This window comes from Mus musculus, chromosome 15, assembly GCF_000001635.26.
Source record: "Mus musculus strain C57BL/6J chromosome 15, GRCm38.p6 C57BL/6J".
In the NCBI taxonomy this organism is placed as follows: domain Eukaryota; kingdom Metazoa; phylum Chordata; class Mammalia; order Rodentia; family Muridae; genus Mus; species Mus musculus.
Window position 1 is genome coordinate 26,777,441 of NC_000081.6, and position 20,010 is coordinate 26,797,450.

The 20,010-nt window shown below is 40.9% G+C and overlaps 1 protein-coding gene and 1 pseudogene across 1 annotated transcript in view; one reads left to right on the forward strand and one right to left on the reverse strand.

Annotated features, from left to right (window-relative positions):
* The window catches only part of Fbxl7 (F-box and leucine-rich repeat protein 7), a 355,111-nt gene that overhangs the window by 236,987 nt on the left and 98,114 nt on the right, over positions 1-20,010 (reverse strand). Inside the window, exon 2 of the mRNA NM_176959.3 lies at positions 12,073-12,162. Within this exon, the coding sequence (NP_795933.2) occupies positions 12,073-12,162 (90 nt within the window). The remainder of the gene's footprint in view (positions 1-12,072; positions 12,163-20,010) is intronic.
* Positions 6,791-7,619, forward strand: Gm18093 (predicted gene, 18093; annotated as a pseudogene).

Here is a 20,010-nt window from a genome sequence, read left to right on the forward strand (position 1 = left end):
TAAGTAAAATGTTATCTTAATTTCTTCATAGCTTTCAGAGCTATAGTTTTTATGATAATATTTTATAATGTCACTTAGCAAGGCCATTTCTACTGAAGTCAAAAATAAGAACACATCAAATAAAGTTTTGATATTCCGTGGGAGCTTCTGGGCTGGGTCTACAAATCTGAATAAGCCTTACTTCTTTCACAGAAAAAAAAATCAACAAACCACAGAAAGAATGTAAAGAAGCCAATTATAATCTTCCATGACACCTAGCAGTGGATGTCTGCTTTATGCAGTACCCTATTGCTGTCACAACCATGCATGGTCATATCTGGACATTCCTGGACACTAAACTGAGAGATCACACCCACATAGAAATCACATATTTAATGGATCAACAGTACAGCTTTGTGTCCAATGAAACCACTTGTTATAAGAATATAAGAGCCTCAAAGGTTTTGTAATATCAAACATTATAAACTGATAAAATAAGTATGTACTGGATACCTTGTAAAACATATATTTTCAGGTATAATGCTGTTAGAAATATGCTCACAGCAGTAAGTACCCCATACTTGGTTCTTGGCTTATGGTGCAAATATATTTCTCTACTATAAGGAACCAAATACCTCTGGACATGACTGCATCTTAGATAGGAGGAAGAGGGAGGAGAGTGGTGATTGGAGGAGGAGGAATGAGGAGGAGGTAAGAAGAAGGGAAGGAGAGAGATGGAAGGGAAGGAGGAGGGAAGAGAAAGGTTGAGGAGGGAGAGTAGTAGGGAGGAGGAGGAGACCGAGGAAGAGGAAGGAAGAGTTCAAGGAGAGGTGAGTGAGGGCCTAGAATATAAGGGCAGTGTTAAAGCAGGAAAAAACAATGACAGAAGAGAAGAGCTAAAGGTTTCCCATTGCAGTTCTAAAACGGAATTATAATGAGAACAGTAGCTAATAATCCAAATAACATTAGTCCAAAATTATATTCAAAGAAAAAAGTCAATATAAGCTTCACAGTCTTTATGTAAATCTCACAAAGTATCATACGTGATCAGAGATGCTGCCACACAAGGGCACAGGAGAGGATCATCCGACCAGAAGGATTAGCTGTCTGTAAAAGGAGCTGGAACTGGAGTGCTGGCTGATGGATTATCTAGAACAGCTTTAGCTTTATCCGGGAACTTCAGTGATGACCAAGAAGAGCAAGCAGCCTCGAAATGTGCCCCTCCCCGATTGCTACAGGAAATCCACTCCAGAGGTTCTGTGAATTTAATAGGCTTGACTAAAGATTTTCAGAGATATAGGAAATCATCTCTAGCAAACACTATAGTGATAACTTTGAGGGAAAAAATCCTTGGCTCCATCAATGTATCTTCTTCTAGATTAATTACTTCTCTCCCTGACTCAATAACTCTGTCATTTATAGTACAAAAATCCCTCTGTGTAGACAAATGAAGATTGCTTCAGCCCAGTTGTAACAAGTCACATACTTAACACAGTAACTGAGACAACAAATGTCCCTCAACGCATCAGAAAAATCCATCTGGGGAGGCCACATAAGGTACACACAGCAGAACAATCTTGGTTGTGTTTCTAATCATTGATCTTCCAATTGCCTACTTGCCACAGCCTACAGTCCTTACAACTGACTCTTCAGTAACTGCCAAATTACAAATAACCCCTTAACTATACATAAGTGATTCTCTCTATGCATTGCACATTTTAAGTCTATAAGTGTCTTGGATGTAAAAGAACACCTTTTACAACTGAAGTGCTTATTAATTGCTTACTTGATTGTCTGACAGCATGGGATGTTACAAACTTCCCAAGGAAGTGAGTATATCCTGGGGAAGCTATCTCCAGGCACGGGAAGTAAACAGGCCTGTTCATCTGATTCTTAAGGTCACAGAGTGCACAGCTGTAAAGGTCATGTATTTTCAAAAGCCAGTTCTTGATACTGAGATAATGACGCCCTCCCCAACAACCCTTTCTGTGTCTCCTCTTTTCTGTCGACGTTGACTCTTTAGTGTTGAAACATACAGAAAGATGGAAAGGTGAGAGGAGACTAAAGCAGTGCTCCTGCTATCAGTCACTCAACTCACCAGTTACATGAATTCCACTGAAAACCTTGTGCAAAGAGCAGGTAGCTGCTGTGTGCCCACTGGATCTTATCAGGAGAAGGTTCTATCCTGACGTTTTCTTCTTCCAACTTGATGGGCCCAGTTGGATTTCTCTAAGTTATAAACACCCTGATACAGCTTGCAAAATCTTCCATTCAATATTGCACCTTCTTCCAACCAGCAAAATCTAAGTCCCAGTCTCCTAGGATGTCTCCCCTCTCCTTTCCTGTGTACCTCGTACTGAGACCACCTGATGAGACACACTCGGGCTCTACTGCAATTACTACTTAACTGTTCCATCAGTGTTTCCCAGTTTGTGGTCTTCCCATAAGATTAGATTCCTCCGAGAGAGAAATAAATTAACATATCAAGACAGATCATTCCTTAAGACTTAAGGAAAAGGAGGGAATTCTGAGATGCTACAGGGTACATGCTCTGTCTAAATGAGTACGTCAAATCCAAAATGATTTTTAAAGATTCTTCAGGGAGAATGAGATGCATTTTAGGGAAGATTGCCCACTGTGTTACAACCATGTGGTAAACTATGGCTACCATCTACTTCTGCCAGCACAAGTGCCAATCAAAGGTATTTAAATTTACATCACACTCTTTAATAAATCCCCATTTAATTAAGCAGAAACTACTAAGATGTCTTAAGAATGAGCAAAGCCTTCATTACAAACATGTTTAATTGTATTTAAATGAATCCAAATGTTTATATCTGAAACACACTGCTTATTAAGTGTTCTCTTTTACAGTAAAGGGTAAACTAAGAAGAAATAAACATAAGATTATTTTAGAAGTGGTATTAGCATATCAAAGATTAAAAATATTCCCTCTCTGAAGACTACATAGATATATGATTTGGAGGGATGATAGATGTCTCTATTAAATATTACTTTAAAATGGAAAGAAGGGGAGGAGTGAGGGAGAACTAATTGTCTTGGAGAGTGGTTTACAGTAGCCATTACAGATTATCTATTTTTGAAGATAATTCCTTGATGAAATTACAGCTAGTTTGATTTTATTTCTAAACTTACATACCAATTTTGTAGATCACAAATTGATGAGTTTCACCCAGCTTAGACTAATCCTTAAATGCAAATTGGACATCTTGTCTTTATTAAATTGAACACACTGACTCTATTACAAGCTCAAATCCCCAGAGGTAAATTGTGAAGTGTTTCAGTTCTACCTAAAGTTATAATTAGACAGCAGCTAAAGCTATCAGAGAAGCTCTGTCATGTGGCAGCGAACTGCTAATTAAATTAGCGAAACACATTAAGTCTCATCAGCTAAGCTTTGCAAAGAGATTTCCTATGCAGTCGTGACACTTTCAGTGATGGTTAAGTTTAAATTTTAATTTTAAAGGCAAAACAAATCTATGTAACAATCAGCCATCACCTCCTTTTACATCTAATGGAATTTCCAAAGACTGAATCCAGATTTCAGAACCTCCAAAGCCCCCGCCCTCCCGCCCCCAACCTTCATACTTGAACCAATGTCACATTTGAACTATTGATCCTTTAAGGACATTAACTGCCATTCTCTTCCTCTGGATCTCCATGTTTGGTTCATCTTTCTATGTTGTATAATTGGTGTTACAGACTTCTGCTCTAATTTCTCTTGTTTTATAGGCTGAGTTATATTCAATTCTGAACAGTCCCTGAGTTTGTACTCTTGAAAACTCAGAAAATTTCCAGGTAGAAAATGAGTAACTCTGGCAGATGGCATGGAGAACAGGAGCGTTTGGTGTGTCTGAAGCGATGTGTGAAACACTGGGCATAGTGGTGTTTGCCTGTAACCCTAGCAATGGGGAAAGTAGACTTGTGGATTCTCGGAGCTCACTAGCCATGAGCCTAGCCCAGTCAGCAATCTTCTGATTCAGAGGGATATCACATCACCTTGTCTTAGGGCAATAAGGCAGTGAGGAATAGAGAAGACACTGTCTTCCTCTGACCACCACCTGTGAACACACGGTGGGGTATATATATCAAACTATCAACATAGTTTACAATTGCATATCATAGATAACTGCAATATCAATTCCCAATATTAAGACTGTCTGGTACAATCTGCTAAGGGTGTAATAGTGTTATAAGCTCTGGTACAATCTGTTCAGGATGTAGTAATTGTCACCTGCAAACTTACTCTCAAGTGCTTAGTATAAAAACAACTTGGAATATCAAATCTTATCTTCCAGACATATGGCTCATGAAAGAGTTACTGTGTATTATATTTGGCTCTGAAACAAATTATGAATTCATATTAGATAAGATAACTTCTCACAAAAAATTTCAAATTACGTTTTGATAAAACTGAATAAATGGTTGTCAAAAATTTTCACAGACTACTGTGGAAGTGAGTAAGGGGACCTGCAAGAGAAGTTAAGTGGAGAGACGGTAAGAAAAAGTGATCTGTAGGGAAGGTACTCCAAGCACAATATGCAAATTATGAAAGGGTCACAGTGATATCAGCTGCTATGTACAATTATCACAAGTTAAAAACCGAGTACAGAGAAAATTTCGACAATTACAAAACAAACGCATATCTTTATCACTCACTGGTTTCTATGATTTCAAGCTGCACTGCCTTTTGAGGTCCCCTGCTCACCTTTTCAAATCGCATCAGTGATGTTTGGCAAGACAAGGATGATGACAGAGCCAGTATCAATGCAGCCAGCCATGCTCATGAAAGCACTGGTGTACACCTGAGAGGGGCCCTCAGCAAAGATACTGTTTGTTACACGAAGCTGGGCCAGTGGGCCAGCTGGTAAAGTGTTCCCACCCAAGTCTAAGAAACTGAGCTCAGCTGTGACGAAAGGATGGACCATCTAGTGATTGCCATATGCAGGGATCCATCCCATAATCAGCATCCAAATGCTGACACCATTGCCTACACTAGCAAGATTTTGCTGAAAGGACCCAGATATAGCTCTCTCTTGTGAGACTATGCCGGGGCCTAGCAAACACAAAAGTGGATGATCACAGTCAGCTATTGGATGGGTCACACGGCCCCCAATGGAGGAGCTAGAGAAATTACCCAAGGAGCTAAAGGGATCTGCAACCCTATAGGTGGAACAACAATATGAACTAACCAGTACCCAGGAGCTCTTGTCTTTAGCTGCATATGTATCAAAATATGGCCTAGTCGGCCATCACTGCAAAGAGAGGCCCATTGGACTTGCAAACTTTATATGCCCCAGTACAGGGGAACGCCAGGGCCAAAAAGGGGGAGTGGGTGGGTAGGGGATTGGGGCGATGGGTATGGGGGACCTTTGGGATAGCATTGAAAATGTAAACGAGGAAAATACCTAATTAAAAAAAATAAAATTTAAAAAAAAAAAAAGAAACTGAGCTCAGATGCCCAGTACCGATGGAAAAGCCGGGTGCAGAGTTACATCTGTAACCTCATAGATGTTGAAGGGGTGACCAAGACACAACACCTAAAGCTTATTAGCCAGCCAGCCTTCCTGAATCAGTGAGCTCCAGGCTCAGGAAGAGAGCCTGTGCCAAAATAAATGGTGCAAAGCAACTAAGGAAGACATGCAGCATTGACTTCTGACCTCCACACACATACGTTTACATACATGTACACCTACATACAGGTACACACCTCTACCACACACACACACAAACACAAAATTCACTGGATAGTAAAACAGAGCCTCGAGGGCGAGAGACACCACCTTGAGTTAAAAGCATGATCTTTCCCTTCCTCGGTGAATCACATTAACTTGGTTTAAGAATATATCCTACAAGAAGCAGACAGAACCCAACATCCACCAGAGCAAATAAACAGAGACATATGCCTCAGCACACTCAAGTCAACTCTACTCTATCCTGGCTTAATCTGGGCATTGAAAATGTAAGAAAGCACTGGCTATATAAATAAGTGGGTGCATTTAGGCCCAGGAGAATATCACTATGAATTTCTTGTGCTCATGCCACATGCCTCAAATGAAAGATTTTTTAAAAAATAACTTTCTTTAAAGGAGTCACCTAAAGAGGCAATTCTACAGAGCAGTATCAAGGAACTCAAAGATGAACAGAAAAGTCACTAACTAGGTGGGTTAAGGTCCTCCACTGTGAGTAACTAGATTGCTTAAGGTCCTCCTTCATGGAATCATTAGTTATGCTAAGGTCCTCTGGCCTTCTAGATAAGACTGTAGTAGAAATCAGGGCCCACCTGGGTCCAACAACCTGTCTTCAACATTTCCACACAGCTTCCCTTGGTCTTGCAGCAAGCTCATAATAGACACAGAAACAGAGGGGGAGGGAACAAAAATCAAACACGTCCACCTGTAGAAAACAATAGCATCTTTGACTGGTTTTTGCTAGTACAGAAATTTTTTTTTTCTTTTTATGTTTTTAGTTCTGTTGGTTTTTTTCCCCTAGTTTGTTCATTCCAACAGTGCAGCATCCAACTCCTGCTTGGCAAATTATTAGAGGTGCATAATCTTTTTAAAAAATTTTTCATTCCCATTGTCCCAGTTATTTCTTTTTTGTTTTGTTTTGTTTTTCGAGACAGGGTTTCTCTGTGTAGCCTTGACTGTCCTGGAACTCACTCTGTAGACCAGGCTGGCCTTGAACTCAGAAATCCGCTTGCCTCTGCCTCCCAAGTGCTGGGATTAAAGGTGTGCTCCACCACCCCAGGCATTTCTTTGTAAATACCCTTTTCCAGTCTTGCAAGACAGCAGGTGAAAAAGCTGAGAAGCCTGAAACAAAGGAAAAGCAACCTGCAGCCAAGAAGTGGTGCCTCAGCTGGTGGGTGTCTCAGCTGGTGCCTCAGCTGGTGTGGCCAGAAAGGAAGGCCTAAGATTAAAATCCCAATGCAAGGGCAGAACTCTGTCCTGGGGAGAGGAAATCGTAGGTACTCCTGATTTGCTAAGCACTCCAGAAAGGCCTTGTGTAAAAGAAAATACTCAGCTACAAAGTGAAAAGAAGAAAAAGAAGCCGACCGCTGCTACTGTTATAAAACCATCCCGCAGCAACAAGAATGGTGGTGACCAGTGTAGTTCCACTTTGCAAAAGGCCTAGGCAATATCCTGCTGGAGACAAGCCACGGAAGCCACTGAGTCATGGGGAGATGTGCATCAGCCTGCACACGAATAAGCTATATGCCAGCACCATCCCCAGTACCATCTGACCACCCTCACCAGGCGCCACCCCAGTGAGAGAGTGGTTTTCCTCGAGCATCTGGGCTATGGCTGCTACTTGTCCCTGAACCTCTTGACCTCAACTGAGCTCCTCTGTGTAGACCACACCAAAAGTTTGTTATTGCCACCTCTTTGAAAGTTGCTACTGACGAGGTTAAAATTCCCAAAGACCTGACTGAAGCTTACTTCAAGAAGAAGCGTTTGTGCATACCCAGGTACCAGGAGGCAGAAGTCTCCCCAATAGAGAGATACCACTAATGGAGCACGGCTAATCAGGATATCATGCACACGCTGATATTTCTAAATATCAAAGCTGTTCCTCAACTCCACAGCTCTCTGTGAGCTCAGCTCTCTCTGACTGGTAGTCTAAATTGCTAACCAGGAAATCAAAGAGCTTCCTGTGCTATGGAAGAAGGGAGAAAGGAAGAAAGAAAGGAAGGAAGGGAGGGAGGGAGGGAGGAAGGAAGGGAGGAAAGAAGGAAGGGAGGAAAGAAGGAAGGGAGGAAGGAAGGATAAACAAAAATGAACAAACACACAAACTGGCCATTCCTTAAATTTCAAGCTCCTAAGACTGTGCAGGTATCTAGCCTGATAAGCAACATTTACAAAACAACCATCTCACTGGAGCAATCCCTGAGAGGAACAGCTGACCTGGCCATGTTTAAAGAATGGCTAGCTGAACTAATAACTTCATTTTCCTCCAGAGGAAGATGAAGGCTGCTCTGTTGAGATGGCACCTTTAAAGCTACATCCTCATGCTATGTGCTCTATGAAAGTCAAAATTCAGATTGCGTTCTAGGAGACATCACAACCCAGACCAGTTCATTGACCCCACTCAAGGCTGGTTGGCGTGTGCCCCCATTCAATCTCCATAAGATGTGATTTACACTGTTTGTGGTCAGAGGACATAATTTTTAGGATGGGATACTTGAATGGATGATGGGTAGGAACGACTTCAAAGACTAGAGGAAGACAAGCAACATGACTGGAAGTAATTATGTTGGGACTTGCAAGATTGGCATGCAGATGACGCTGGGAAACTAGAAAATACCCAGCTTTCTATACTTCGACCTAACCCCCCTATAGTGTCAGGAAACCAGGAGCTTAAAGTATTACAAGGAATATAATGGGCTATAAAGAGAGCCTGTATCAGTTGTCAGGGAGAACTCCATGTCTCTAGCATATACCTTAGATACACACAATGTTTGCAAGAGAACATTCCTTGTGGGACTATAATACCATTCTCAGCTAAGTGTTATAATGTACACTGTAATACTAGCACTTGGGAAGCCAAGGCAGAGAGACAGCAAATTCAAGGGTAGCCTAATCTACATAGAAAACCTCTATATCAGATTAAGAAGTATCTTTTTTTCTCATGGGTTTAATAAATGTTATGAACGTATTTCATGAAAACATGAAACACATCTCCAAATGAGCCTCCATGAAGCAGGCACTGAACATTGCCTAGGAACCCAAGACCACACACATGTCAGGCCATAGCCACAGAGCTGGTCTTGCTATGTCCTGCTTCCCTTCCAAACCTCAGAGGCACCAGTTTCAAGGTGCTGTTACTATGGTTTACACATGAGTTTGCATAAGTGTCAGCTTACTCTACAGCCTTCACCACTGTCCAGTTAAAAAGCAAGGACAACCTTGATGTGTCTACTGACAGTTAAACCACCACTAGCATCCTCCATCCAAGTTAAAGCTGATATGAATGTCCTTCTCTTCACTGTACAAGATGTCCTCAATTTATAGCACTGCACATTGTATAGTGAAATCCATGTTCTCTAATGGGGGGGGGCATAGCCTGTACCCCTAGCTACATGACACTGGTCAGACTCCAGTTCATACTAATATAGTCACACAATACCACAAACAATAACAAAACATGGGGACCAATACAGTACCTTCTTTTTTCTCCCCATCCCACCTAGAGATAACCCACACCTACTGAATGGTGTTTGCAACCCCATTGCTATGGTTCTCAAGAGCTCAGGGAACTAAGTAATATACATTATTTGTTTATTTTCTAGATTATTATTGCCTAGTTGCTTATCAGTCTAGACCTTTAAACTGAAAGTCAGCCTATGCTCCTAGAAGGCCACGCTGATGAAGTCAGGGGTGAAAGACATCAGGAGAGAGCCAACAAACTGAAGATAATCACTGTAAAGAGCCAAGTCTACTTTTACCAGTTTTCTTATCACCAAATGTTAAACACTGTGGATGGAGAGATAGCTCAATGAAAAGTACACTCTGCTCTTTTGGGTTCAGTTCCCAACACCCAAATCTGGTAGCTCACGACTGCTCTATCACCAGCTCCAGGGAATCCAATGTCCTTTGGCCACCAAGGGCAACTGCACATGCTTGTGATTTTGTACACACACACACACACACACACACACACGGCAGAGCTTTTTTTTAAATATAAGGTTAAACATAATCCTTGTCAATGCTAGGTAAATAGTTAAAAGATCAGTTTTAAAGGAGTCCCTCCATACTCTTGGCAGGAAGCTGACACTGGCCTTCTGTTAATCTATGAGAGCATTGCCAATAAGAATCGCCTGGTATTTTCCAGAAGGAAGGAACTCACATACCACCAGGTAAATCCACTTGTGGAGGTCAGCCGAATGTGCCACCATAATCATTCATCCTGAGAGGCAGCCGGAGGCCCTGTCATCTGCGTGGGGAGAAAATGAGCCCTGGCTACTCACCAGCCTCTCACGGAAGCAGCTGTGCACCAGGCTAGGCAGCCATCAAACACACTTCCCTGAAGTAAATGCCCACGATGCACTTAGAGTTTAATATTTTAAAATTTCATCAATCAAACACATGTAGAGAAAACTGGATGTTCATTCTTTACCCCTCCCAACTCAGATAGCACAGGGTAGCACATTCTTTTTTTATTTTATTTTAATTTTTTTTTTTTACTATTTTCAGCTCTCCAACTAAACAACATCTTCCACATAGATGGGGCTTTTCCATCTGAGATCTGGAAAGGGACCCCACACTAATGTAGCCCATTAGTAAAAATCCGGTTTCATAAGAATATCAAATTTTTGTAGTCTTTTACACTGGTATTATTTTCATAATGCCAGAAAATACAATCGTGACAAACTGTATAAAACATTATTATGGAAACCAGTACCTCTCCCTGGTGTGTGGGGAGAGAAAAGCAAAGGAAACATGAGGCCCCTAGGCTTCCTTTATTTTATTTTTAAACATGGAGAACAACATTTTTAAGTGCAAAGGATCCTAGAATATCTTTTCCCAATTCTTTCAAGAAAACACCAGCATGTTCTATGAAAAGAGAATAATGAGAAAACATCAACACTGGCAGACACAACTTATTTAAAAATTTAACCATTTTCATAATAGACACACAGATGTGGCAGGAGTAAAGCGTTGAACTAGTGTGAAGCGTTGAGAATCTCATAAAAGGTCTCTTAGCTGAAGAGAACCACTCTGAATAAACGGGAGCAATTTTCAGTCTGTTTCCTTGTAACAGAGATCCCAAAAGCAAGTGGTGACAAGCAAACAGTGAGGATTGCTCACTGCCTTCACTGAATTTCAAGAATGATCAAATGCCCCTTAGCTAGCGGAAAATTAAAATTGGATTGCTACCTGGCCCTTTGCTGTGCTACATAGAACACACCAATCCATCTGCCTTAGAAGCTGCTGATACACAAGAAATAATGCAAAGCTCTAAACACAAATGAGTATAATCCAGCCATCCAAGCCACCTATACACTGGTCTGAGAATAATGAGCCCCGAGAAGGGCATTCTGTGCTCCCTGACCCCAGACAGAGAATATGAGATGAGAAGCGAAGAGAAACCAGTGGAGAAGAAGCAGCAGCATCAGATACATGAATCCCAGTACAGAAAAACGGAACGTAAGAAAGCAATGGGCCAATGTCAGCCTGGGAGTGCGACTCCTGATCTTAGGAGCAGCCTCCAAAACAAAACTGCACACAAGTTGCCTTAGCACCCTGTATACCTGAGAAAACCTGGATGCATAAAATACGCAAGCAAGCTGACCCTATTTAAAACACCTTCTAGCATCAACGGCACAAAAACAACCTTTGTTGGATAATTAATTCAGAGGGAACTCTTATTCAGAAAGGAAATTATCTATTGTGTTTTACAGTAAGGGTAAAAAAAAAAAAATTGGGTCAACTTTCTACTAAATACCATAGGAAAAAATTCCTCAATCAAGTATTAGCTCAGAGTTTCCTGGGAAGCAATTGAATCCCAACATGTACTTCCACAGATACAACAGCAAAACCCCCCATCAATCATGTATGCAAAAATGGTCATGTTTAATAGTGATGTATTACCACATATTATTTAAATAATGAAATGAAGCTTTTTTTTTTTTTTTTTGCATATCCCAAGCTTCCATGATTAATCAAGTCCTACGTATGTCAGGATTGTGACCCTCCTATCGGCACAGTCTGAATTTAAGGAACAACTATCTTGCACATTCTTGCAGAAACTTACAACTTGGATCATACCATTTTGCCATATTGGAATATGGGTATATGATGTCATAGTGGCTTTGCTTGAGTCAGCCTATCATGTGTTGGCAAAATAATGCCATGTGCCTTCATGTTAAGACACTTAAATCCCACCAAGCCAAATTCAATGGCAATACCAACAGTGAAGAAAGCAAACCTTGGGACATCGTTGCCTTCTCCTTTTAAACAATCTGATAGACTCCCATGCAGTAAACTAGGAGTAAATCTCCCACATTCTCTGCCTTTCAAACAGCCAGCTCTGGGGAAGGGAAGAGGAGAGAGGAAGAGCAGGGCTGCCTACCTTCGCTGGTGGCCACATTCCTCTGGGCTTTGGTTGGTGTATGATCTGTGCTTGAACTCACGTCGGATGAGACGCTTGAGCTGCCTTTGCCTAGGGCAAAACAAGGGGAAAAAAGGTTGCTTCTGAGTTGTGTAATTTCAGAATTGGACCATGGCTTGTATTCAGTCACACACTAAACCACTCATTTCCAAGTAAGAGGCTAGAACACAAAAAGTGGAGTTTATTAAAGGGCTTTGACTTTTGCATTCAATATCTTTAGGGAAATATTTGACACACATCACAGCAGAACCAAAACGCTCTTAGAACATATGAACTCAAACAAGAACATAAAGCATGGGCAATGAGCTAATATAATCTTGTCTTGGCATAAACATGAATAAGTAAGAATGTGTTGGGAGCACACCCACTGCATTAACACCACTATACACTTCGCATCTCATAGCTCGTAAATAAGGAACTCTCAGAATGAAACAAGAATTATCAGAGGAGCAAGGGCTTGTAGGCTCCACAAGGCTATATCACATTAAGAACACAAATCCATAGGAAGTAACAGAACACCAAGTGCATACCCAATACAGTGGTCCTCGATGGAGGAAGGGTTTTCTATTCATGCGAATGCTTAGCATAACCTTTGGTTGTCATAAGCAAGACAGAAGTACCACTGGTATGTCAACAACAGTGGCCAGGCTTGCTCTTAAATGTTTTAGAATGGACAAGACAGCCCCCCACAAGAAAGAATTTTATAGCATAAAATCCAAGCACTCTTAGGTTGAGATGTCCTGGTCTTCCTGATTGTACCTACATCCAGGGCTGAGTTTCTACACCTCTCACCTTATACAAACACATGAATAAACACTCTCTAAAAGAAAGAATAAAGACTATAAATGCAAACCACACTAGTCCACAGAGGGGAGTCCCTGAGAGCTATGATGGCAGATTTCAAAATGTTTCACGTTACCCAGGTCCTTGTATCACCTCCTCCTCCATAACTTTAATTAGCACAATAGAGCAAAATGGAAGTTTGGCCAATGTGACTGAAAATCATAAGTTAATAATTACTTAATTAAGCAAAAGGAAGACTATCTCTGTATAGACCTGACAGAATGAGGTAAGTACTATGAAAGAGTTATCAAAGAGAGGACCCCTTGTGGTCCTTGAGTTACCAGCAGCAAATGCTAAGGTTAGAGTTAGGCTGATCTTTCACTACAGTGGTATGAGGTTGGTCAACATCATTTGAGATGAGAAGAAGACCACAGATATTAAAGGAGAGCTTGATTCTGGCTAATACTTTAGCTGCTGCTTTGTATTTCCCTGTCCAAAGGACTCATTCAATTCACGCCCAGAATCTTAATCCAACTGTGAAATAATAGCTACACCTTCCTTGTGTTATATTCTTTTATGTCACAGTGATTGTGCAGCAATAGAAACTCCACGAACTGTTAACTAAAGACACAACTGTTTCATTCCACAGAAGTTATGATCAAAAGTTTATAGTAACAGAGAAGCACTGACATCTAATAGTCTTCCTGGGGTGATATGCGATGAATTGGATATTTACTTTCAACCAAATTGTTAAAATCTTAAGCCCCAAGGACATAACATTAAAGAATGAAGCACTTGAAAGGCAATTAGATTACGAGCATGCAATCCTCATGAATAAAGACTGTGCCCTTGACAAAGAGGTCTCAGCCCTCATCTGCCACATAAGGGTATAAGTCAACAGCAGTATATGAAACACGGAGCAGGTCTTTAGCAAACACCAACTATACAGGCATCCTAATCCTAAACTATTAGCTTTCAAAGTGTAAGGATTAGGTTTCTAATAGATATTAACCACCCAGTCTTGAGTATTTCATCATATAGACTAAGCCAAGGTTAGTTGAGTAAAGCTGATAATCTAACTTCACAGCACAGAACAGTGCAAAGTCTCTTATGTAAGGAGCTTCAGGATTCTGTCTCCTATGTTGGAAGTCATGGAAAAAATCCAAGTTCATGAGTAATAATATCACCTGAGCTAGGAAGACAAATAGATTTGCTTCTCCTTGCCATTAGCCCTAACTCACTGTTGGTGCTCCAAACCAATCTGCTACTTAGATTGCATTTTACAAAGGTCTCCCTGCACATTAAGTGACATGGTATCATCACCATTTGTTTGGGTCTAACTAACTTTTCGGACTGGATGGAGCCTTTAGAGATCGATTGGCATAGAGAGTCTCTTACCAACTCAGAAGTTCGTGAACTTGCTCCCTGTCTTCAGAACACATCTCCTTTGCTTTGTAACCTTGAACATTCACACCTCCTACCTCCCTCTGCGCTGCAACTTCAGCATCTGTATCAGACAGGGAGGTTCCTAAACTTTGAGATTTCTGCTGGCTAAAATTGTTAATGACTCTGAGTCCATTAGATTATTCCTCAAAGCCAAATAATATAAACACTCCTTTTAGCAGGGCAAAAATGTTATTCTACACCACCTAATACATAGACTTAAATTATTTTAATTATGTTATTGCTTGGTGATATGTAAATGAAAAACATAAAATAAACACCATATGCTCTACCTCTGATTCAACAAGAAAAGCCAAACAAAATAACAAATTAAGCACAAAATAATAAAATACATATCATTCAAGTGTAATAACATTAATTTAACATGATAGCTGATGGTATGGTTTTTGCTGGAATTAACTTGCATTTCTTAACTTAAAAATATTACACACTGGCATCTAAAGCCTATGTATGTATGCTTGTTTTGAGGACATCTCTGCTACCCTGGGTTGTGTGAGAATTAACTCTACCTGCCCACCACTCCTTGAGATAAACACAGGGAATTTTGGTTTTAGGAGACAGTGTCTTACAATGTAGCTCTAGCTGGCCTAGAACTTTTTATGGAGATCAAGCTATCTTTGAACTCACAGAGCTGCCGTTCCTTCCCATGTGCTGAGATTAAATTGTGTGTCACCACACCAGGCAGGGAATCCCCTCTTACAACAAAGTAGACCCTGGGCAGAGCTCCATTTGGTCTGATTTCTTCATTCTCATCTTTGGATCTTTTGTTTTCTCTACACTCTTAGTCCAAAATCATTGTAGAAGAGCCCTCCCTTAGGAGACAATGATGTCGTACAGTGGGGCTCTTATGCTGTGAAACCAAGATACTGTGTTTTAAGAGTTTCACCACATACAGTAATCATTCAATGGACCAGTTGCCTGAATACTAGCACACTAGGACTAATGACTAGAGGAGGATACCCAGAGAATCCATCACCTTAAATGACCCTTCCTTTGTGATGGTAGCATTCATTTATAAGTTGTCAACACATTGAAAACCGAGGGATAACACGTGCCCGCGGATATTCTCGATCACAATTGGAAACATATACCATCCTTGTGCTAGTGAGTGAGGAGAAGGAATAAAGGTGAGAGAACAATATTATGATTGGGTCTGTGTGGAGCTGGCAATGGGCGCCTGGGTATGGTCGTACACCCTCATACTTTAGATGCTTCACCTTATTAAATATTCCCTCCATACGCTCAACATGCTCTCAATCGTGCTTCCAAATCTCTTTATTGCTTCTCAAGGAAAAGGTTAGGTTTCTCCATTTCCTAATTATCCCCACCAGTACCAGCACAACACCATGGTTATGGTGGACTGCTATTAAATTCTAAGAGGATATATCTACTTTAGGCACAAAGCAGCATGGATTTCTTACCCCTAGAGAACCACTTTTTAATCCCCTTGAAGGTGAGACTGCTTCTACTGATGTTGTACATCCTTCCAAAAATAAACATTTTAAAAACACACCAATATTTAATGCATTAACTAAGAAATGTAAGATCATTAGGAACCCAACTACAGCTGGTTTCACTGTCTAAAGTGGTTCTATTTTATAATGTCACTACAAACACAAAAGCATTGCTCCAGAACATCGTGTGACACCCTTCTCGGTATTTTCATCACCAGTTCATTGCAAACCTGGTCTTATGTGTTTCTCTTCAGAGTCATCACATCTGGTGTGCTTTTGGTTATTTACCTTCAACTCAAGGCCAGCAACACTATTTATGGGACATCAGAATGGGACATCTGCTTTTAGGAAACTTAGAAAGCCTTTTAGAATGATACCTGGGATCTTTTCAATGGTAAAGTTACCAAGAGACAGCAGTAATAAATTATGTTACAATAGACAGACCAGTAAGGAATACTGGTGATAGCTGAAGGTATGCTTCACTTCCCTAGCCTGTACAAAACCCTGTATTTGACCCCAGTACTGAAAAAAAACAAAAAACAAAAAAAAAACAATGAAGCCAAATAACAACACAAGAAAAGAATTGTGACAAATAGCATGAGATAGATTGGCAGAGTGCCCCCTTCCTAAACTCATGAGAACATACTCGGATGAGTGCTTCTGAGGAAGACAAAGATGTCACGTCTGTGAGCAAAGCTGTGGATGATCAAATGTGACTTAGGTATTTATTTGGGTAGTTGCAAGGGGATAAATTTGAGAATACAGTAGCTGTCAATGTGAAAGCTGACTATTCACTGTTCTGTCTTACATGTGTTTCTGCATCTTGTAGCCAGATTCTGTGATGACGCGAATGGGTGGCATGAAGGATCCAGAGTGAACAAGCCTTATGTTGACCCTGTCATTGCCACTTCCTAGGCTTGGGGAAACAACTGAACCCTGCCCATCGTATGAAGATCAATAACTGCATTCCACAGCTACTGTCATCATTAAAAAATAACTGAGATATATTTGTAGGGATGATAAAAGCAGCTCAGAAATAACCAAATTTCTTAGTATATTTGGGTTCATGTTATAGATACTGCCATGGTGTTCTCATCAAAACCAGTTCCCAGTGAATTCAAGAAGAGAAAGACAGGGATGGCAGGATAGGTGAGAACAGAATAAAAAATTAGGTATTAAATGATATCAAAGATGAAAGATCCATCCCATTGAAATTGATAAATGTTATCTATAGCTACATTAATAAGTGCTCAGATAATTATAATCCTCACCATAAATAAGCCAATGGGTGGATCAATTCAGACACACTCTCAACTCAGGGATGTCAGTACAACCACATGCCTCCCTTCACACTATCATTTTCCCTTGATTACCAACTGCAGGTGGGCAGGCTCTGCATATGTTTCTTTCACTACTGTATCCCTGGGCTTGCTAGAGCTACACTATGAGCACTCAGGACATGTGTTAAACAGTTTACATAAGTGGCTGGCAACTGGGATAGAGATTTATCCTATTCCTTTATCCCCGGCCCCATGACATTTTCTAAGAAGCAACATCCAAACCCATGCTTGCTCAACAAACTCTAGATGGCCATTGTGCTTAGAGCTTGCGAACGTAACTTCCAAAACACGTACTGATTCCCAGTGGGGACATGGAGTAGTCTGTATTAGTTTCCTGGAGCCATCATAATAAATCACTTCTAGCTAGATGACTTAAAATAACAAAAAAAATGTATTATTTCAAAGTTATGAAAGCTGTGAGTTTGAAAGCAAGGTGTTGACAAGACCATGTCCCCCTGATGCACTCCATGGGCAATCTGATGCAGGCTTCTTTCTTAGCTTCAGCAGGTTGCCAGTAATCCTTGAAGTTCCTTGGTTGCAGCAAGCCTAATTCTCCTCTGTCTAGACAGTGCATAACTTCCTTCTCTCTGTGGTCTGTGTCTTTTATAAGAACACCAGTCACACGGATCAGAGGCCACTCTACTCTTGGAGCCTTCAATACAGCAAACTGCATCTGCAATACCTCATTCTCAAAGAACGGTCCTATTGGTAGGTTCTGCAGAGGACATAAACTGGAGAAGAAAAAGAACACAGTTCGCTCCAGTGTTACCTTAAGCATCACTAAACAGAAAATCCCATCCTGACCTGCTGTATGGGTACTCACTCAACACTCACTGTGTGCCAGCATTATTAGGAAGGAAAATCAAGATGAACCATTAAGATTTAGAGCATCATAGAATTGAAGAAGTTTGGATTGTCCAGCTTGAGGAAAGGCAGCACTTAGCACACAGGCTGGACTGTTCCATGGTGAAAAGGTGGGCACCTTCCTACTAATGACTTCAGGACAGAGGCCACGCCCCTGAGCCACATACCACCTACTGGCCTTCAGGCGATTCAGTGAGAGTTAACACAGATGTCAGCTGACAGAAAGACAGATGCTGCTGCTGACACTGCTACTGCTGCTGCTGCTGCTGCCGCTGCCTCCACCACTGACAGATGGTGTCTCACAGCCGGTGTTCTGAACCAAGTAATGAGCAGATCTGAAACATGGACAGGCTGAAGGCGTCACACACCAACACAGAACTTGCATTGTAATGTAAGTCACTGCAAAGTCCTCCTTTATGCCAATAGCATCACTACGATTTATACTGGTAATTAATTTCTTCAAACACATCCAAGTTCCGAACAGCTACTGTGCTCATGGACCATTAAAAAAAAAAATCAGTGTACAAGGGGATAGTACACTGTTCCTGGGGGTCACCTCCATTTCTGTGTGACCTGAGAACACCTTCAAAGCCACGTGCTCCTTCCTGGCATTGAGCCTAAGGGTGGATAAGTCCTTGATGAGCCCTTCTGATACGCTTGTTCATTTTATCCCTTCAATATCCTGTGGCACACAGTTCCATGAATCATGATAGCCCTGACCTTTTCTTCTGCAGGGTTTTGAGAACTGGGAAACAGCAGAGAAAAGCTGCCCTGGCCTTCTATCAGTGTAAAAGGACAAAGAGTATGGACCTCTGAGTCTGCAGCTCTCTGTAGACTAGTCCTGGACTACATACAGGGAGGCAGTCACAGACAGTTGGAAATTAGGGCTGCTTGCTGACTCCAGAGTTTTCACAAAGCACCTTCCCGTGAATTTTCCTTAAAAATCTTTGAAGATCAATCTAAACCATGAAAATTCTTTACGTGACTTCCAGTTACCTTGTTGCACCCTCCTTCACACATAGCAATAATGAAGAGGGAAAATAAAAGGGGGACCACAGTCTTCATATTTACATCAAATGCAAGGCAAACAGCATCTCATTTCCGACTATGCACGGGCTGGTTTCAAGAAATACTACTACTACTACTACTAATAATAATAATTATAATAATAATAATAATAATAATAATATAAACAGGCAAAAAATTGTCAAACTTCTATATAGGGAATCCAAAAAAACAAATCTCAGTCTTGATTTGTTATAAGAAGCTTACAGCTGACATAGTTTCCTACCACAGAGATGTGGGAACTAAATACACACATGGGAATCCCCAGCTTACACCCACACGTTGTCCCTGGCAATCAGGAAGCCTAAGAGAGCTGCTCAGTGCTTCTGACATTCACCCCTCATCTCCAAAGGGTGAGGGTGAAGCTGAAGGAAATGGCTTTGAGCTCTTCTCACATTTCTCCTTACATTTCCTTACAAGGCTCCTCTTTATACTGTATCCACTCTTTAACGAAATTATAAACTATTTGGCCAGTAGGAGACAAGCTCCAGAACTCCTAAAAGGTAAGGGAATACCCTGCTCCCTATGATAACAATGTGCATGCATGTACACACATGCACATACACATGTGTGCACACACACCTACAAATATATATATATATATTTACACATATATAATTATACCTGCACAGATAACCGTACACATACATGTTAATTGCTATTCCCCGTGATTTTATAACAATTAAAGAATGAAAGAGGAAAGAATTAGATCTGGTACACTGTTTCAAAGAGTTCGGTCTAAAGAGTTTTACCAACAAACACTTGGGCAAAGCAATGTGGTAACCGGAACATGTAGAGAAAGATGCTGTCTATCTCATAGCAGATAGATAGTTCAGAGGGACAATGGAGCTAGGCCTGATCTAAGATTCAAAGGCACTCATTAGTATTACCTACCTTCTGCAGCTAGTTTCCACCTCCTATCAGCATCT